General features: G+C 48.2%; 1 protein-coding gene across 1 annotated transcript; it reads left to right on the top strand.

The window, feature by feature from the left end:
• The first annotated feature begins 4,171 nt into the window (after positions 1-4,171).
• LOC135374540 (uncharacterized) lies at positions 4,172-4,810 on the top strand. Its single transcript, XM_064607478.1, has one exon. It carries the CDS (start codon positions 4,172-4,174, stop codon positions 4,808-4,810), a length of 639 nt encoding a protein of 212 aa, XP_064463548.1.
• Positions 4,811-22,212: the final 17,402 nt, after the last annotated feature.

The following is a 22,212-nucleotide window of genomic DNA, read 5'->3' as shown; positions in this document are numbered from 1 at the left end:
GACCAAGGTAAGATGAGGAGACCCTTCTACGTATTTCACACGTTGGGGAGTGGGTCAGTTCATGTAGAATACGCACCCGTCGAGACTGACCAAGGTAAGATGAGGAGACCCTTCTACGTATTTCACACGTTGGGGAGTGGGTCAGTTCATGTAGAATACGCACCCGTCGAGACTGACCAAGGTAAGGTGAGGAGACCCTTCTACGTATTTCACACGTTGGGGAGTGGGTCAGTTCATGTAGAATACGCACCCGTCGAGACTGACCAAGGTAAGATGAGGAGACCCTTCTACGTATTTCACACGTTGGGGAGTGGGTCAGTTCATGTAGAATACGCACCCGTCGAGACTGACCAAGGTAAGATGAGGAGACCCTTCTACGTATTTCACACGTTGGGGAGTGGGTCAGTTCATGTAGAATACGCACCCGTCGAGACTGACCAAGGTAAGGTGAGGAGACCCTTCTACGTATTTCACACGTTGGGGAGTGGGTCAGTTCATGTAGAATACGCACCCGTCGAGACTGACCAAGGTAAGGTGAGGAGACCCTTCTACGTATTTCACACGTTGGGGAGTGGGTCAGTTCATGTAGAATACGCACCCGTCGAGACTGACCAAGGTAAGATGAGGAGACCCTTCTACGTATTTCACACGTTGGGGAGTGGGTCAGTTCATGTAGAATACGCACCCGTCGAGACTGACCAAGGTAAGATGAGGAGACCCTTCTACGTATTTCACACGTTGGGGAGTGGGTCAGTTCATGTAGAATACGCACCCGTCGAGACTGACCAAGGTAAGATGAGGAGACCCTTCTACGTATTTCACACGTTGGGGAGTGGGTCAGTTCATGTAGAATACGCACCCGTCGAGACTGACCAAGGTAAGATGAGGAGACCCTTCTACGTATTTCACACGTTGGGGAGTGGGTCAGTTCATGTAGAATACGCACCCGTCGAGACTGACCAAGGTAAGATGAGGAGACCCTTCTACGTATTTCACACGTTGGGGAGTGGGTCAGTTCATGTAGAATACGCACCCGTCGAGACTGACCAAGGTAAGGTGAGGAGACCCTTCTACGTATTTCACACGTTGGGGAGTGGGTCAGTTCATGTAGAATACGCACCCGTCGAGACTGACCAAGGTAAGATGAGGAGACCCTTCTACGTATTTCACACGTTGGGGAGTGGGTCAGTTCATGTAGAATACGCACCCGTCGAGACTGACCAAGGTAAGATGAGGAGACCCTTCTACGTATTTCACACGTTGGGGAGTGGGTCAGTTCATGTAGAATACGCACCCGTCGAGACTGACCAAGGTAAGGTGAGGAGACCCTTCTACGTATTTCACACGTTGGGGAGTGGGTCAGTTCATGTAGAATACGCACCCGTCGAGACTGACCAAGGTAAGGTGAGGAGACCCTTCTACGTATTTCACACGTTGGGGAGTGGGTCAGTTCATGTAGAATACGCACCCGTCGAGACTGACCAAGGTAAGATGAGGAGACCCTTCTACGTATTTCACACGTTGGGGAGTGGGTCAGTTCATGTAGAATACGCACCCGTCGAGACTGACCAAGGTAAGATGAGGAGACCCTTCTACGTATTTCACACGTTGGGGAGTGGGTCAGTTCATGTAGAATACGCACCCGTCGAGACTGACCAAGGTAAGATGAGGAGACCCTTCTACGTATTTCACACGTTGGGGAGTGGGTCAGTTCATGTAGAATACGCACCCGTCGAGACTGACCAAGGTAAGATGAGGAGACCCTTCTACGTATTTCACACGTTGGGGAGTGGGTCAGTTCATGTAGAATACGCACCCGTCGAGACTGACCAAGGTAAGGTGAGGAGACCCTTCTACGTATTTCACACGTTGGGGAGTGGGTCAGTTCATGTAGAATACGCACCCGTCGAGACTGACCAAGGTAAGATGAGGAGACCCTTCTACGTATTTCACACGTTGGGGAGTGGGTCAGTTCATGTAGAATACGCACCCGTCGAGACTGACCAAGGTAAGATGAGGAGACCCTTCTACGTATTTCACACGTTGGGGAGTGGGTCAGTTCATGTAGAATACGCACCCGTCGAGACTGACCAAGGTAAGATGAGGAGACCCTTCTACGTATTTCACACGTTGGGGAGTGGGTCAGTTCATGTAGAATACGCACCCGTCGAGACTGACCAAGGTAAGGTGAGGAGACCCTTCTACGTATTTCACACGTTGGGGAGTGGGTCAGTTCATGTAGAATACGCACCCGTCGAGACTGACCAAGGTAAGATGAGGAGACCCTTCTACGTATTTCACACGTTGGGGAGTGGGTCAGTTCATGTAGAATACGCACCCGTCGAGACTGACCAAGGTAAGATGAGGAGACCCTTCTACGTATTTCACACGTTGGGGAGTGGGTCAGTTCATGTAGAATACGCACCCGTCGAGACTGACCAAGGTAAGGTGAGGAGACCCTTCTACGTATTTCACACGTTGGGGAGTGGGTCAGTTCATGTAGAATACGCACCCGTCGAGACTGACCAAGGTAAGGTGAGGAGACCCTTCTACGTATTTCACACGTTGGGGAGTGGGTCAGTTCATGTAGAATACGCACCCGTCGAGACTGACCAAGGTAAGATGAGGAGACCCTTCTACGTATTTCACACGTTGGGGAGTGGGTCAGTTCATGTAGAATACGCACCCGTCGAGACTGACCAAGGTAAGATGAGGAGACCCTTCTACGTATTTCACACGTTGGGGAGTGGGTCAGTTCATGTAGAATACGCACCCGTCGAGACTGACCAAGGTAAGGTGAGGAGACCCTTCTACGTATTTCACACGTTGGGGAGTGGGTCAGTTCATGTAGAATACGCACCCGTCGAGACTGACCAAGGTAAGATGAGGAGACCCTTCTACGTATTTCACACGTTGGGGAGTGGGTCAGTTCATGTAGAATACGCACCCGTCGAGACTGACCAAGGTAAGATGAGGAGACCCTTCTACGTATTTCACACGTTGGGGAGTGGGTCAGTTCATGTAGAATACGCACCCGTCGAGACTGACCAAGGTTAGGTGAGGAGACCCTTTTACGATCCCATAGAACCTTATGTATCCTTGCTTAGCTATTAGGGACACCTTCCCATGACGGCAACCTTTGGAGAGAACAGGGGGCAGGGGCGGATCCAGGATTGTTCTGAGAGCGGGGTCCAGCCTTGCCCAGCACTGTAGGTACGCAATCGAGGTCAATTAAACACTATGTGAAGACAGTAATTGAAGAGGGGGTCAGGACATCCTGACCCCCCCCCCCCCACTAGATCCGCCCCTGATAGGGGGTGACACGCCTTTCTTCTACACTCTTAAAAATGAACTTCACCGCATAGCACGCTCGTTTTCAACAAATGAGGGCAGATAACGATATCATTCGAGATTATGGTTGACTACGAGTGTGCTATGCGGCGAAGTTCGTTTTTAAGAGGGTAGAATCCTCCTTTTATAAGTTTGAGTGCACCCTAAAAACTCAACTTCACTGCTTAGCACGCTCTGCGCCAACCATTGCCACGAATGATAGGGTTATCGCTTCTGATTCGAGGAGAGAGAGAGGGGGTAGGCGCACGTCTTTTTGTGTCAGTTATCATGTATTCAAATAGACGATTTCAGAAATTGCATGAATGGCCCACCAGAGAGCGCCGTGTTGCGAAATAGCCCGCTGCACCTTGGGATTTAGTTTTCATGAGTCAGAGAGAAGAAGAAGAGCGCAAACCGTTTCGGTTTTCTCTCTCCTTCACCTCCCGCACCTTCGAGCAACAGGCAGACGAGCATGAATGTAAACCATTTCCCACGATGCATTGCGCGATGCGCGTGACTTGTGTTTAGAGATGTATAAGCCAGATGGCATCACTCCTCACGGGCGCATCATATAACACCCCTGCTCAGACGCCCTCTGTACGCTCCACAAATATATATATAGTGTGCACGCAACCGTACCTCGCTCTCTGTACGCAGCAATGTAGTCAACCAGTTATACAGTTCAATAAACGTCCTATAAGGACACGAAACATATGGCATTCCGCTAAAAGTGTTCACGGATAATGGACCCCAATTTGCCAGCCAGCAGTTCGCCCAGTTCGCGAATGAATGGGACTTTAGGCATCACACGAGCAGCCCACACTACCCGCAATCAAACGGCATGGTGGAGTCTGCACTGAAAACGGCGAAGAAACTAATAACGAAAGCACTCGAGAGTGGGCGAGAACCACAGCTAGCTTTCCTTGACTGCAGGAACACACCCCAGCAAGGAACACAAATGTCGCCCGCACAAGCATTTCTAGGGCGCAGAACGCGAACCACACTACCTACAACGGAGGTCCTCTTGCAGCCGAGATATGGGACACCACAAATAGCAAAGCAAGCACAACAAAGACGAAGTGCCACTTACTACAACAAAAGTGCGAAGCAGCTCAGTGAGCTACAACCAGGACAGACTGTAAGAGTACAACCAGTGGCAAGCACGAGCAAATGGAAGCTCGGGACAATAACGAGAAAATGTGGACCACGTTCATACGAAGTTCGCAGCGAGGGCCAACTTCTCAGACGCAATCGCGTACATCTACGTGAAGTCCCTCACCACGAGAAGAAGCACAATGAACCAATATCCACCTCTCAAAGATGCAGTCGACCGAACCAACCCCTGTTGGACCACAATGACCTGCTGGACACAGAAGACAACGCTTGCAACACCCCTCCAACAATACAAGAGGAGGATCAGCAACGGCCTACAAGAGATCGAAGACCGCCCCGCCGTTTCAAGGACTTTCTGTTTCACTAAGCTTGCAGTTATGTTGCATTTATTTAAAGAAGACAAGCGATTTCTTGCAAAGGGGAGGATGTTTAGAGATGTATAAGCCAGATGGCATCACTCCTCACGGGCGCATCATATAACACCCCTGCTCAGACGCCCTCTGTACGCTCCACAAATATATATATAGTGTGCACGCAACCGTACCTCGCTCTCTGTACGCAGCAATGTAGTCAACCAGTTATACAGTTCAATAAACGTCCTATAAGGACACGAAACAACTTGGGCGACGGAGGGCCCCCGTGCGGAGCACAAGGGATCTGAAATCGCCTATTGACAGAAAAAGTCGTACGCTTCCCTTTCTCTTGGAATCAGAAGCGATAATCCTATCATTCGTGGCAACGGTTTTCGCAGAGAGTGCTATGCCTGGGATGTCATGCGGGGGATGATTCTGGAACGGGCATGATGACTTAATAGCTATGACGTAATAGTGGACCCGGACGCTGAAGCCGAGCACCTGAGCATTTTCGACGAAACGGACACCGAAAAGGAGCTGACTGACGACGCAATTCCGGAGACGATGGAGCAACCGGCATCCGACGAGAGTTCCTAAAACTAGTTGGACGTTTTCTGTGACAATGCGGGCAGTGCTAAGCCTCTTGTCACAGCAGCAATGGCTCGGGAAGGGCTGCAAACAGCGCTGCAATTCTTCCAAGACAACGAGGATGAGCCTCAAGCAATTAAATTTGCGGATATTCCAGCAATTACGACTTCCACGATGTACATGCACAAGCATACGCTGATAACCGGATTTTTTTTTTCACAATTAATGCTGTCTGGTTGGATATTATGAACGACTCACTTCATGGACAATTTTTTTGCTAAGGACGAAAGTGTAGATATTAACGAGGGACGAATCTCTCACTCTGTGTATTGATTTGTTGAAAATGGGAGGAGGGGCCTATCTGGGATACATTATGCTTGTCACAGATAGGCGCCTCCCCCCTGTTTTGAACAAATCAGGACACAGAGTGATATCGCTCGGAAATGATGGTTGGCCAGGAGCGTTCTATGTGGTGAAGTTCTGTTTCAACAGTGTAGTTCCGCGGCCCATGTTACCCCTGCTGCGTTTAAAAGTGTTGTGCCGATATTGTATTTGAAGGTGGACCACGTGCTGCAAGTGTTTATCACTCGAAAGAAATAGTCTCGCAACACCTGGAGATTTGAGATGAGATAAACCACGAAGTGCTGATTTTAAACAGCCGTGTCCCCTACAGCACATGCATTTTCAGCATGTGTAACAGGGGTTCAGTTTTTAAAAGCAGCATAGCTTATATCATACTTAGTGCGTGGGCGGACATCATGGCGTTTAATATCATTAGCAAATGTCGTGGGGCGCAAGCTTCGTAAATAATGTCATTCGAGACCCGAATGACGTTAACACGAAAAGGCTGTAGCGGTATCTGTTTTGCAACAGGGTGAAGTTATGAGGATTGCAACGAACGCGCAGCGTACCTACGATCTGTGCGAGTCCTCCTTCCTGTGCGCCAACCAGGACTTCCAGAACTAGAAAAAAAAAAAGGTTAATGGGGAGTGTGCAGAATGTTCACACGAGCGAATAGATGTGCTAGTGAGTACAAAAAATATACTGAAAGCAGGCACTTGTAGTGCGTTTCAGGGCAGGCTGGTACGCTACTGGCCTGGGTAAATCGTTTAGTTTTATTAGGGATGAAGTAGAGACTTAGCTACTTGTCTCAAATATGTACCTCGTAATGTATTTCCTTACAAAAATGATGAATAGGATACTTTTCTACCCCCCCCCCCCCTCCGTTCCTTTCAGCTTCAGTGTGGATGCCTTCTGAAATGGTTCCACCGTCCCTACGCTTCGCACGTAGTGTTCGGAGCCAGTTGAAAAGAGCTAGTAGGGTTCCGGATAATCACGTCACTGACCTCATAAAACCACCTTGTGGTCTTCCTTACTGTGCTAAAGCTGTTCTAAGGACATTCCATGCATTTGTGAAAGCCATGAACCCGGAGCGGACGACGCGAGGCTTTACCCGGATCGCTTGGAAAATAACCGGACATTTGGGCCACCAAATGCATCTCGAAGTAAATCCAATGTGAAACATCACTTAAAATGAAAAGAAGTTGATTTAATAATTTGGCAGACTGAAACACACAAAGCCTTCTCGAGGCGAGCTCCCGCCTGTGAAGGATAAACGAAAAGAAGTGCTCCCCCGCCACCGGGAGCTCTGGAAATTAAAAAAAAAAGGAATGGAGAAAAAAAAATTCATGCGCACTTGTGAGCTCAAAAAACATTCTCTTGGCCCTCGCTCCATTATAGAGCTTAGCTCTCGGGACCTTCTCTTCGGAGCCCAGCCCTTCCCTTAGGGAAAGCGCTCTCCCTCTCACTAGAGTCACTAAATAAGCTCCGCTTCAGAGTATCGACACTGAAGTCTAAGGGAGAGCAGGACCGCCATCTTGTTTCCGCACCACACCGGTATCATCCCCATTTGAGGATCGTAAAAGGGCTAACGTAATGCTCGCTGTGGGATTAAGAAGCGTGTATGATTGTTGCGCGATAATCCATGTATTGTCAACCAGAGCGTCCAGAAGATGTCAAGGTGAGCTCAAGGCCGTCAACTTATCCATGACGAAAACCCGGGACTGGGAAAAAGACGAAAAACAGACGACACAACACAAAGTCTCAAGAGAGACTTTGTGTTGTGTCGTCTGTTTTTCGTCTTTTTCCCAGTCTCGGGTTTTCGTCGTGGATCTTAGCCACCAGCTCGCTTGCTTTTTAACCATTTTATCTGCGTCAACTGATGCTCGTACAGGAAAGGAACATTTCACCCGCGCACGATAGATGGCATCGTGCGCTAACGTGAGCTGTGCGCGTGCGCAGCGTGGCGCGGAAACAAGATGGCGCATGCTCGCTCTTGCAACTCAGTGTCGATACTCTGAAGCGTAGCTTATTTAGTGACTCTGGCTCTCACCTCCCTGTCGGAACGGCTGCGCAGACACCCTTAGTATCGGAGAAGTAATCCGTCAAAGGTGGTGTCCGAACGGAAAAACGTCGTTGAACTGTAGGTGTAATGGTAATAGTGGGTGCCTGATATACATGTAGCCGGGATATTTCGTTTTGAAGCAGTCGGAAATATTAGAAATTTAATTTAATTTGATTTTGCATCCCCGGCTGCGCGCTCCCGGCTGAATTCAGGCAACAGTGCGCGTACCAACTTCACTGAAGCCGGTTACGAAGGCAGGCTGTCCGTCACAAAATACGGTCTGGCTTCCGATAGCAATCTAATGCCGCACTGTCGCTATAGAAACATCTCCGTTCACGCTTTCGGTGGTATCCGATTGCAACCAGCCTGGCGACGCCGTCAGCTGAGTGATTGGGAATCTCGCCGGCAATGTCAATCCGCCTTTTCAAAACATGTGTAGAGCGCATGCGCAAGACCGCTGCGCACCGCGCGGCAGAATGCCGAAACGACCTGGTAGGCACGGGACAGCTCGCGGCTCTGTTTTGCAATGTCAATTACGTCATCGGAATGGGCGAAGCAGGGAAAGGCTGTTTCAATCGGAAGCTGACAGTTGGTTTCGAATTCCATGTTTTTGCTGTTTTATGAAGAAAAAGAAAAAAGAAACAGATGAAAAACACGAACTGACTTCGGGAAACTTTTTTTGTGTTTTCTTCTTGGAAGTTATCTTCAAGTGGATATCACGTTAACTTTAGAATTCCGGATTCCTCACGGACGCAAACTTTAACGAGGAACGAGAACTCGTTTGTTTTCGCTGTTGAGTAACGTAATTCGTTCCTTTTTTTTTTCTTTCTTTTCGTTAATGGTTGCGAGTCCAGGTCTCTTTAAAAAAACCCATACCGGTATTGCAACACGAAACTAACGTGGCCGACACACACACACACACAAGAAAAAAAAACTTCAAATCACATCAGATCACATTTACCTGGGGGGGGGGGGGGGTAACTTTGGTTCTCGAGGTACAAAAATGTGCCAAGATTTCGACGCAAAAGGAACTGTCGCTGCACGTACGTTTCGAATTTACAAATATTGCAAAATGAAGCTATCGAAAGAAAGAAAAAAAGTCAAATATGAAGTGGGGTGATGTATCGAAAACTCGTTGTATATGTACCTTACTTCTGTAAGAATAAAATGGCAGTGATCATTCGTGGGTTTACGTCGCGAGACAACTTGTGAGAATAAGGGCGTGTAACCAACGCTTACCAATTAGGCACACGAACAGACAGAAGAAGGTGTACTTGAACATCGTAGAAGGCTTCACTGCAAAGGAAGGCCAACACCTCAGTTATCTTTTTGTCACACCACTCACTTTCTCTCGCAAGCTAAACTACACTCTAAGGGAAAAAAATACTCCTTGTGGACACTAAACGCATTGCCACAAAAAACAGTCCCTTTCGGGAGTAAATGAATGTCACTGAATATTTCACGTTCTGTTCCAAGAGTCCCAGGTAAGTAATTCGTGTGCATGCATGAAAATAGTTTGAATCAAACCGTCAACCGTGATATATCGAGTGGTATAAAATCTTGCGACATACATACATCGAACACAATTTGCTAAGAAAGGAGCGCCAACTGTTTCTTACTCTGTGTGGGTGCAAAATTGCAAAGTTGGCTAAGTTATACAGCCGTAGGCCATCAGAGCACATATTTACGGAGACTATTGTATTCAGAAGGCCATCTGCGACGTTCAGTGACAATTTGCAGTGTAAATGTCAGTATCGGGGGACTAAAATGGGGAGTAAATGCAATCTAGGGGACTAGAAGTTGCAATCAGTGGCGTAGCCACGGGCGGGCTAGGGGGGGCGGAGCCCCCCTACCTGCCACTGACCGACCCACACAAATCGTGTAAACCCGAGGGGAAAATAATATACTGGTGGGGGGGGGGGGGGGGAGACCAGCGTGACGATCGCGAAAGTTCTTACAGTTCATGGCGTCTATCTAAGCGGCACACTTGAATGGTTTCCAAAGTATGAGCTTTTCAAAATCCTTCCAATCTCGTGGCACCACCTCATTGGACATCACAGTATAATCGTATTGTGGATGTCGAAAGCAATTATTTTCGTTTTTTTTTTCAACCGCATGATGCGGTGTGCACAAGTATTGTGTGTTGTCGCACCCAGGATCAGCGGGGGGAGGGAGTGGGGCGGGTTTTCGTATAGAGCCCCCCCTACCTTGGAGGTCTGGCTACGCCACTGGTTGCAATTACTCCCCATTTTACTCCTTTCTTCTTAGAGTATATTCATGTACTCGTCAGACACTGAACGGTTGGCCAGAGGGGCTATAGTTACCACAACATCAATACGAATGTAGGCAAGTTTTCCTGTGGTAACAAATTACTACTAATACCGCCGGTAAATTTGCCTAAACTGGAACCCCTAATGGAAAACGAGATTTACGCCTAAACTATTAAGCCCGAACCAGAACAAAATCGGCCACGGATATCTCGGTAACGGCATTGCATTCTCGATAAAATTTATCTCTTTTTATTTTATTTTTTTAATTTCCTTAGTGGTCTTATAAAGAAGCTGCTCCCGGAATTCAACATCGACGTTGCTGGACCTTCTACGGGAAGGCTTTGTTTCCTCTTCTTCTTTCTTTAAGCATTACAACTCAAGGGCCCGCCGACAATCACGCATGAAGCCACTCATTGAAACTCCTGTCGTATAGCGTACACCAAATATGCACAGATAAAAAAATCATACGAGGCGAGGTCACGTGTACAGTACGCAAAGCTAGTCGTGTCATAGCCCAACTACAGTCACTGCAGATGTCGTGGTCCAAATTAGGCCACTTTCTCTGAGATCCAATAACTTTAACACAGCTGACGTGCCGCACAATATGTCTAGACGGCATCTGGAAGGCAATAATGACAGTAAATCCACACTCTAGTCCCAATGCAAAATAGAGCAAAAGTGCCATTGTCCAATGAAAGACACGCGTAGTGAACCAATAGGGGTAAGAATGCGGCGCAATTTGCCGGCCTCCACGTCCGACGTTGCGGTAGGTGTGAACTAGCCCATGTCTTACCATCCAACGAAAACTGTGCTTGAGTACCTGAAAAACTGCTCCTCAGAAAACTCTTAGTGCATGTACTTCCCAGCAGTACACAAGAGTGTAAACAGCAGCATCACAGAACGCAGAATGCCTCAGAGGATACAAACACACACAAATTACATGGAGTGATTCAAAAGCCGGAGTACACAAGTCATAATATCATTCCTACGACGTTCTCACAGCGTACAAGCAATCCAACAACAACAACAACAGATAAATTAATGATGATGAATGGTAAGATTCACCACATGAGGTGCGGCTCACTACCCCAAGGCACAATGGACAGGATGAGATCCGTCCAAGCAAGCCATGGATGCATAGTAAAATGTATTACTGGCACATCAGCGCGACGCAACCAATACTACCTTTATTATTGTTCCTGACATTCGTCTACATGGTGACTGTCACTGCTCAGTCGCGCTTACAGTCGCACAGTTCGGCGAAAACGTCATCGGTCCATTTTATGCGGTGATCCAAATTATAGAAGCTTCCCCTACATCGCCTAACCTTGCATTCAGAGGTAACCGACCCTCGTCGACAACATGGCTTGCGCAGTCATGTATTCTCGATTGTCTTAAGTGCCATTTTTGCAAGGCGCAGCCGTATCGCATAACCAGAAGTGTATTAAGACGAACATGCGAGCGAAAAGCTCCATGCTCCTGCTGGCCTCCTTGCGGGTTGCCTGGGGAGGATGTGAAAGTTTATTAAATGATGGGTGATGCCTGGGGGGATATAGGTTTATTGCAAAGAAAAACAAAGAAAGAGGCGAAAGGATAGCCTGACTCCAGAAGCCGACTTGGTGATGCCCGGGTGATAATGCATGTTCCTTGTTTGTTGCTGCTATGCGTAGACAGATTAGAGCACTGCACGAGCCGCGTTCCTAGGCCCATTCCCGGCGCGAGCCCCGCCTTCCTTTGATTTACCCGCCCGGTCCTCGCCCGTCTGCTCCATACCTGTCCCGGGTCCGGCCCAAGCCCGAAGAATTTCTAGGTTTCTGGCCGAGGCCCGGCACGAGCTCGAGAAAGTTATAGGCTGCCCGGCCCGGCCAAGAGTTGCGGACTCTTAAATTGATACTGGCTAAACGGTGGTGTAACAGAGGCTCGATCCCGACCTATAGCCCAGGCAATGTACCTGCAAGGGCCCATAATGGTCAAACCCGTGCCCGGCCGAGGCCAGCAAAAAAGTGGCTTTACCCGGCTCGGCCCACGGACCCGTGCAGTGCTCTAAGACATGTATGGTTAGTTGTATGGACAGCTCTGGAGTGTACCGTACCATCCTCCAATTGCACCTTTCCTCAGCTCCCAAAAGGCTATTTGCCTGCAGCTATGCTCTAATTGGCTTTTGTTTCTTTTAGAGGCAAACGTCATGCTGGAGAGTTCTGGACTTCCTTTTCTGACTTTAAAAAAATGTACGTGCCCATGACAACATATGCACGCTACAGAAGCCACATGCAAGAATATCACGAATAAGCGTCCAATATCTGCAACAATCGCGTAAGAATCCCTAAAATAGTTCACACATGGGCAAAGAACAGTGAGCAAAAATGAAACGCCGTTTACGCTCCTTAATAAAGAAGTAGAGCCAACAACAGAATTCAGAATGCACAAATATTTATGAAAGCACATACATGTTGCAGAGTCAACCTTGAAGAATAGCGTGAAGAATATGTGCAGGATGATCTCTCACACGGACCCTGCGGAATGACGAACAGAAACTGGGACATTCGAGTTACAAAACGCACAACGCAAAACGTACATACGCCACTTGCGCATGTGGATGCACATGTAGGAAAATACCGAGTACAACAAGTGGAGCATGCGGTAGCAGTTCAAAAAAACAGTCAGAAAAAAAAAGGGGGGAGGGCTGGCAGCTGAGCTCGCGCGTGTATCGCGCTTCCTGGTACGTAGCACCACGGGGCTCCACCACCTGGAAACGAGGCCGCGGAACACGTACACACACGCAGTGATATTTGTGTTTTGTTCCTTTGATCCAACCCGGGTCTCCACGTGCCCTGTGACCATACCTGGGTAAATTACTTCAAAAATGTCATTAAATTACATTACTCATTACTCTAGTTAGAATTTAATTAAATTACATTACCCATTACTGCAATTGAAATGTAATGAAATTACATTACAGTTACTACGAAAAAGTAATGACATTACAAAGTCATTACTGCGGGTTTAATCGTAACGATGTGGAAATTCACTGACAGACAACACTACGTTGCAAAAGCAAGACATATTTTACTCTGTGCCGATTGAATGCGTCACCGTTCATATGAGCGTTTTCACTGGTCAGTCGGCAACTCTCTTTCTGCCAAGTGCCACCACAGAACACACACTCGATTCTTTTTTCAAAAGTAATGAGTAATGTCATAAAATTACTGCTCAAATGTAATTAAATCACATAACAAAGTACATAATGTCAAAAGTAATGCATTACGTTACAAATTACCAGAAAAAGTAATTTATTACTGTAATTTCATTACAGTAATGACATTACTACCCAGGCATGCTTCTGACCGTTCTTTGTGGTTGCCATGATGACGGTGTGGCCACAAGGTGTCCAGCGCATCAGTGTTGGCTACTGACGCTAATCTGGAATGACGGCGGTAAGGTAGAGTTTCCGTCGCAAGAGGTAGAGTTTCTATGCCATTACATCCAACGTGCCGTTACATTCATCGTGCTGGTACATCCAAAAGCGAGATAGTACATCCATCATTCCTTTACATCGAACGAGCAGTTACATCCAACGTGTGCTTTCATCCATTTTTGGCTGATACGTCCACAGGCCGCTACGTCCAACGGCGTTCTTACATGCCCCGGCTGTGCTGTCTGAGGTTTTTCCTGGGCTTTCCAACTATATGAATGAGATGAGATGTTTCACCGCAACAATTGCGCTACAATACCTCAGTGCGTGTGGGTTAACATATGAGCGGGATGGCGATGGAAAAGATGAGGCAAACACGGTCCCGCACACACATGACACACGCAAATGAGATATCACACACGCGGGGGCGTCGTAACTGATAAGGATGGAGTTCATCCTGCCGGTCAGCGGAGATGTAGTGCTGTGAAGATCACATCTCTCCATTCGTGGCAAAATCTCTGAGGTCAGAGGAGTCCATGCAAGCTGGTAGACGTCAGAAACAGATAGAATGAGCGCAGGCATTGACGGTACTGCACAACGTTAGAACAAGGACCCAAGGTTGCTGCAAGGCTGAGAAGCTTGTTGTTTATACGGGTCAGTTGGAACTGGAGTATTGCCGAACTGTATAGAGGGCAGTCGATGAGGACGTGTTGGATGCTCTTCAACGTATACTGGATACCGAGCTCAGTGTCGTTTGAAACAAGGCGTAACGCCATCACGATACCTGTCTACACCGGGAAAAGAACATCCACCTAAACGGCGCAAAAGTGTGAGTACTTTTGGTGTGAGTCCGTGCGGCCCAAATGCTTATCACAGATTTCACGATTCTGTAAGCGGGTTAATTCTCATCTGCGCGACTTGGAACCTTACGGCACGCAAGAGAGAGAGAGAGAGAGAAAAAGAGATACAGAGAAAAAAAAGGACAAAATGGAAATTACCGAATCACTAAACCTAGGCGGTGCACTGCTGATAAAAATAGACTTTGCTTAGCAGTGTCTTAGAGACCGTATTTTACAGAACAGTTACGTAATATGTTTAACATATGTATCTGCCTTCATGTTTTCAGGTAACTTCCTCAACGGAGCCTGAAACCACTGAGGTGAGACAGGCTCTGTATATTGTTCACAAGTTTGTCTGTTTTTTGTCTGTTTGTTGGTTTTCAGTTTATTTTATCGCAAATATGATATTCAGGAGGATATTTTCATGACAAATGAATAAGCTAGGTTGCTTTTAAGGGGTGCAGACTTTTGCTCCTTATCTTGTAATCCTTATCTCAGGTGGACTAAGTAGTACGAGGGGGTGTCGAGGGAGACCGGTGTCCAGTTAGCTCCATGGGTGTCTGGTTCGAACCCCACAGCGTCCGGGACACCGTCGTTGTCCGCGCGCTTATCGGCGAGGGGAGGGCTGCGTGCGCGTTTGCCCTCTCACATTTTTCAGCCTGGGCCAACTTCTTTCATCATTTTTCAATCTGCGCCGAATTTTTTTGCGACTTTTTCCAGTGCGCGACAGGCGGCGCTCGGGTGGAGGGCTGCTGCGGTGGGCGGAGCGTGGCCAGAGGGTTGCGTGAGCGCTTACTCGCTCACATTTTTCAGCCTGGGCCGACTTCTTTCATCATTTTTCAATCTGTGTCGACTTCAATCGCAATTTTTTTCCCGCTACAGCAGTTGTGCAGTAGGCGATTTACATGCAAAGGATAGCCATACACAAAAGTACAAGTGAAAATATGTTTATTAAAGTCATTAGTGTCAGGAATTGTGTTATGACTCCGTGTGAAAGAGAAAAACTCAGCCAAAAAATCTGATGCAATAGCATTGAAGGGGTATTTTATTAGTGATAATCACGCAAGTTTTCAATTAAGCAGAAGGAGTAGCACATTTTTAATAAAAGAAGATATTTTTAATCAATACGATTACTATCAAATTGAAAGTATTATTATAAAAAGTCTAACATGACCACCATAGTGGAGTTTTAATTACATAGTTCTAATATGTAACTTCATGCGCAGCAGCTAATATTCCATTATGATACATTTAATCAAATAATATATTTTTAATCAATATAATTACAATCAAAATTAAAAGCTTTATTATAAAAAGTCTAACATTATTATACGTGACCACCATAGTGGAGCTTTAATTACAAGTACCGATAGATGTATTTAATTGCGGACAGCAGAGAACCTGGAAGACCATGGGACACGAACACAAGAGGAAATAAAATCTATAACACTATAAAGAAGATATTCTTAATCAAAACAACAGAGGAGGAGAATAATCTATCATTTTAACTATCATAAAATCATCCTCGTGACTTATCTAGTCGAACCACATACAATTTTCATTCTAAGAAACACTACAAACCTTACTTTGTTTGATGAATTCAACACAGAAAATATATTAAAAAATGAACTTCAACACATAGCACGCTCCTAGCCAACAATCAGCTCTAATAATATCTGCCCTGATTTGTTGAAGACGGGAGGCGTATACCTGACAGTTATGAACATTTTCGAGCGCAATAGGGAAGATTATTCCAACATTACACAATTAATCAACTTCTTATTAAGTAAACAGCATAGACATACGGAAATAATAAGAAAAACGATCAACAGGTAATAGAGAACCAAAACACATCACATAAACAACAGACACATGCAGGAAAACAAATGAAAAATAATCTATCAGAACGATCAACATGCACGGATGATTGACAGAGAAACACTTTGAACAGCACATGATGAATAATTTAATACAGCACAGAGCTCACGCTGAATAGCAGAGAAACAATCTAAACGGCGCATCTGCCAACATGTAAACAACAGACAGGAAAATATTACTGAAACAAGATCAACAGCTAATAGAGAGCCAAAATCCAACACGTAAACAAGAGGTACACAAAGGATAAATAGTTGAAGAACAATCTAACAAAACAAGAAACATGCACGGATGAATAGCAGAGAAACACTCTAAACGGTGCATCTAAACAACAGACACATGCAGGAAAATAATTGAAAAAGAATCAATCAAAACGATAAACATGCACGGATGAATAGCAGAGAAACGCTTTGAACGATGCATCTGCCAACATGTAAACAACACACCGGAAAATAATAGCGAAACAAACTATCAAACATTACAATTTGAAATAATATATCTTTTGAACTATCATAAAATCAACCTTGCGAGCTAACAATATAGAATTTTCATCCTACTCAGGCACTATAAACATTACCTTGACAGAGCTATCCAAACACGCACCACAGCTATGCTTTACACAGTACAACCAGGCTCGAGACCCGGCGGGGTCACTCTCTCCCTCTATGCAGCTCGGTGGGGTCACTTTCTCCATCTATACAGCCCAAAGCATGGAACCTGTTGTCAATCTGTGGGGGTGGGGAAATCCTCTCTTTTTTTCATTCTTTTCTCCAAAAGAAAATATTCTTAGGATCGGTGTACAGAGACGAATTTTTTATTGATCGCAAATAGACATTGGAATTCTTCGACTCTCAAGAACACAATAAGAATTCTATCAAAAAACAATAGAACGCAAAAAATCTAAGAATAGACTTTCTAAGCAAACGAGAAAATATTATCGGTGCAAACAATACTCAAAGATTTCAGATCAGACACAACTATTAGGCAATCATTATTCTCAACTCACAAAATATCAATCGAGTGAAAGTCAAGTTTATTCAGTGATAGAAACAATACTGTTACAAGCTCGCAGGGAGGGTTCGAAGTCCGTTCTGGCCAGACCCGTCAGACACAATTCTCCTTGCACCAGCGCACGTGTCCATGCCCGGCCGCAACACTATTTCCCCTCCTCCACCGGTTGCGGTTGACGGTGGCATCCCGCGTCGCGCACAGCTGGCGCGGCGGAAGCTCCTCGGTATGGTGCCAAACGGTCTGCGTGGACAACTAGAGGTCTGGATCGTCCCCGCAGCTTGATGCGGTACACCACGTCGTTGAGCCGCTTCATTATAACGTAGGGTCCGTGCCAGGGACGCTGCAATTTCGGCGAGAGCCCACGTTTCCGTGTAGGGTTATATAAGCAAACGGACTGCCCTTCCGAGAATCCACCGCCAGACGCTTTCAAGTCATAGTGTGTCTTCATACGGGTGAAGGCTTGTTGCATGTGGTGCCTGGCAAACCTGTGGACAATCTCCAGTCGTGAGCGCAGTGTATGAAGGTAGGCCGAGGCGCTGGTTGCGGTATGCTCAGTATCTGGAGTCGACGCAAGGGCTAAGTCGCTTGGAAGACGCAATTCGCGGCCAGTAAGCATCATTGCCGGCGTTTCCCGGGTGGCTTCGTGGGGTGCTGTCCGGTAGGACAACAGGAAGAGAGGAATGAGATCGTCCCAGTTCTTCTGGTTCTCGGCCACGAATAGGCTAATGTGCTGCAGTATCGTACGGTTGAACCTCTCAACCATACCGTCAGACTGTGGATGCAACGGCGTAGTGCGAGTTTTCGCGATGCCAAGGTACCCGCACATGTCGTGGAAGACCTGTGACTCGAAGTTACGACCCTGGTCCGAGTGTAGTTGCATGGGAGCCCCGAAACGGGCTACCCATTCGGTCACTAACGCTTCCGTCACTGTAACCGCCTCTTGGTTCGGGAGTGCGTACGCCTCGGGCCACTTAGTGAAGTAGTCCATGACAACAAGGACGTACCTGTTGCCACGTGTTGTCGTTGGTAAGGGTCCTAAAATGTCCACGCATCTTGTCGCGGGTGACTTCGCTGTCGATACGAACAGCGCAGGTGGCATGCGCCTGTGAGATTGAAACAGGTGTTTGGGGGGCATGCTGAGCGCAGTGGTGGCCGCCGGTGCTGGCACAAGGCAACCTCGACAATGCGTCCGCGTTGCTATGGTCCCGCCCGCGACGGTGTTGGGGCGTAAAGTCGTACTCTTGTAGCGTCTGAATCCAGCGCGCGACTTGTCCTTCAGGGTTGCGGAAGGTGAGCAGCCACTGGAGTGCAGTGTGATCAGTCCTGAGTGTAAAGTGGCGCCCATAAAGGTAATGATGGAAATGCTGTACCGATTTGACTACGGCCAACAATTCTTTCCGTGTCACACAGTAGTTCCTCTCCGGTTTTCGAAGTGCTCTGCTGAAGCATGCCACCATCTTCTCCTCGCCTTCCTGCACCTGCGACAGGACGGCCCCTATGCCGGTCTGGCTAGCGTCAGTGTCCAAGATAAATGGAGCGTCCGGCAGGGGGAACGCTAGTGCTGGTGGCTCCGTTAGGCAGGATTTCAGAGCAATGAACGCTTGGTTGCAAGCGGGTGGCCAATCAAAGGTGCGTGTCTTGTTGAGCAACTGGTAGAGGGGATCAGCTAATTCCGCGAAGTGCGGAACAAAACGACGATAATAGGAGCAGAAACCCAGAAACGTTCTGAGGGCAGGCTTGTCTGTTGGCACAGGCCAGGACTGGATGCACTCAACTTTTGCTGCGTCAGCTTGCACTCCAGCTGGTGAAACACGGTGTCCCAGGTAGACGACGGAAGGCTTGAGAAACTTGCACTTTTTAGGATTGAGCTTCAGATGAGCCGTACGTAGTCTGTGAAAGACCCGCCGCAAGCGATCTATGTGCTCAGTCAATGTCCTGCTGTGTACGATGATGTCGTCAATATATACCAAGCAGACCTCAGGAGGTAGCCCAGACAAGACAGTTTCCATAAGTCGTTGGAACGTCGCAGGCGCATTGCATAAGCCGAATGGCATAACTTTAAATTGCCACAGTCCTCGGCCTGTGGTGAACGCCGTCTTCTCCTTGTCCTCCGGGGCTACTTCAACCTGCCAATAACCGCTGCGTAAGTCCAGGGTGGAGAAGCACGTCGCACCTGCCAACGTATGTAAAGTGTCGTCAATGCGGGGCAATGGATAAGAGTCCTTCTTCGTAACTTCACTTAGGCGCCGGTAGTCCACACAAAATCGTGTGGAACCGTCCTTCTTTTTGACGAGCACTATGGGCGATGCCCAGGGACTACAAGAGGGCTCGATCACGTCTTGACTCCTCATGTCTTGGATGAGCTGGGCGACTTCCCCGAGGCTACTCAGTGGTAGTCGTCGGGGCACCTGCTTGATGGGACGTGCGGTACCAGTGTCGATACGGTGCGAAGCGGCGGTGGTCTTGCCAAGGTCAGCGGCAGCAAACGAGAAAACATCGTGAAACTCTAGAAAGAGGGAGCGTATCTTCTGTTTGTGGCTCTGTGAAAGCACCGGCTCCGTACTGTTGACAAGCTCGTCGATATAGCTAGCTAGACATGAATCACCACAGGCGGAGGGATCTGCGGCACTGTCTTCTCCGGTAGCGGGGTGTATCTCCACGACCTGACTACACCTCGCTAGGCGTTGTCCTCGCTGAAGCACAATGGGTGAGGGAGTGACGTTGAGGATACGGATTGGTACCAATGGATGCGCGTGACGAACCAGGCTGCGAGCAACGATGATGCCAGCGGTTGGAGGCCCTTCCAAGCACTGCTCGAAAATGGAGACCTTGCATTGTTGCTTGGACGGCGCCGTTCCAGGAACAATCACTTCGGCATACGGTGGCACCATGACAGTCCGACGACACAGGACATAGGGGTTGGGGTCAGGTGCAGTAGTGGTGCACGAAGAAAGGACTAGCTGCCGGGTCCCCAAGTGTAGAGTACCTTCTCGGAGGTCAAGAATACATTGGTGGTCTTTCATAAAGTCAAATCCTAGTATGCACTGATCCACGATATCGGCGACGTAGAGGGCATGTCGAAACTCTTGTCCCGCTATAGTCAAAGTGACTGCGGCGACGCCTTCCACCGGTATAACGTCGCCGGCTACAGTTCGCAGTTCTGGCACACTGGCTGTGTAGAGCATGAGGTCGGCGTTCGGCAACGTCTCAACAAACGACGAGCTAATGAGGCTTATTGAAGCTCCCGTGTCCAGCAACATTCGGCATGACTTGCCGTTGACCCCCCCGTCGATGTAAAATCCAGAAGTTGAGGGCGCTTGACGAGAGACCCCTACAGCTGGACGACGCCCCCTGCGCCCAGCTAATACGCGTTTCCCGACCGCGGGCCACGTCTCCTGCGAAATCCCGAGTTTCCCGTAGTGTTAGGTGACCGGAAAGGTGGACTTGGGCAAGAGCGTCGTAGGTGGCCCCGACCGCCGCAGTTCCAGCACGTGAGTGGCTGCACAGCATTTACCTCGCATGTCGGCGAGTCATCGTCCGAAACTGGAGCGAGAGCTCTTGCTTCACCTAGGACAGGACGGGAGAGGCCCTGCGTTGTTCTGGCCGCACGCTTGGCCGTATCCACTTCTAGTGCTCGTGTTAGGGCGGCCCGCAGACCAGTGGGCCCCGATAACCGAACGGCTTGCTGCACATCCACATCGGCTATGGCGTCGATGAAGTAGCCTACGGCCACCGTGTCTACGACATCCTGGGCACAGTCGGCGAAAACGACTCGAACTTTCCTGTCAATGTCGAAAGCGAGCTCACTCAATGACTCCTTTGGGAGCTGGACTCGGCTTCTCAGTTGCGCATGGAAGAGGCCTCGCTGGTGACGATCTCCGAAACGTTGCTCGAGGGCCGCCGTCAAGTGCGTGAAGCTCCGCCTCTCGGGGTCGGGCAGAGCCTGGAGCACCGAGAGTGCAGATCCTCGCAGAGATGAGACAAGGTGGCATGCCTTCTGGTCGTCTGACCACTCATTAGCACCTGCCACTACCTCGAACTGCGCCAAATAGCTGCTCCACGGGATATCACCATTGAATTTATCCGGCTTTGCGGTGACAGCAGACCTCGTTGGAAGACGACCCAGGCCCAGGGTTCCAGGAGTTTCTCCAACGCGTGTACTCGCACTGCCCAACGGAAACGACGGCGGTAGATGAATCTCATCACGGGCAGGCTCTTCAGGCTGACGTGCCGCGTCAGAGAACTCCGTCCGCATTCGCTCTATCAGGCTGCGCGTGTTCTCCTGAAGTAGAGTCCGTAATTGATCCAGCGTGACGAATCCCGAGTCACCGGACGAACACTCCGCTGGAGCAACGTCAGGAGGAGGCTGCCTACGTCGACGTGGAGGCATTGCGGAATTAAATCGCTGGGCGCTTCTGACTTCTAATCCCACTTCTGACACCAATTGTTACAAGCTCGCAGGGAGGGTTCGAAGTCCGTTCTGGCCAAACCCGTCAGACACAATTCTCCTTGCACCAGCGCACGTGTCCATGCCCGGCCCAATAGCCTCCTCTTTATCCACCGCAACAATACTTTGTTTTAGCTATGTGCATGTTAGCAGATTACAGGTGACCGATGACACAATCAGCAGGTGAGCCTCATGCTCACAAACAGGTGAGCACAACTGCTAGATTATATGATGTAGAATGCAGTACAGTATTTATGTCCCGTGTCATGTGACCAAAAACAACATGTTCCGTTGCTCATGATGCACAGCACAGGTGAAATGAGCTGCATGTGAGGATAACAACATGAAACCTGAGACACGGAGGAAAAGCCATGACTTTATGATCTCTGTGTCAATTGTTTCAAGTTGTAATTGCGTACCAGCTCGCCTGTACCTGAGAATAAGTTTGATGCATTGTACATACACCTTAGACATGCGGTGTGTGGTGCGTTGTGATAGTAATGCACTGCCAAATGAAAAATAATGCTCCAGGTGGATAGTTTCGGTAAATCTTGAACTAAGCGTACCAAG

Source organism: Ornithodoros turicata, unplaced genomic scaffold, assembly GCF_037126465.1.
Source record: "Ornithodoros turicata isolate Travis unplaced genomic scaffold, ASM3712646v1 Chromosome69, whole genome shotgun sequence".
NCBI classification, from domain to species: domain Eukaryota; kingdom Metazoa; phylum Arthropoda; class Arachnida; order Ixodida; family Argasidae; genus Ornithodoros; species Ornithodoros turicata.
The sequence above is the reverse complement of the archived record's forward strand: the minus strand, read 5'-3'. Positions and strand labels throughout refer to the sequence as shown.

Coding starts and splice junctions, on each gene's coding strand:
- LOC135374540 (XM_064607478.1), top strand. CDS start 4,172: ATGGTGGAGTCTGCACTGAAAACGGCGAAGAAACTAATAACGAAAGCA.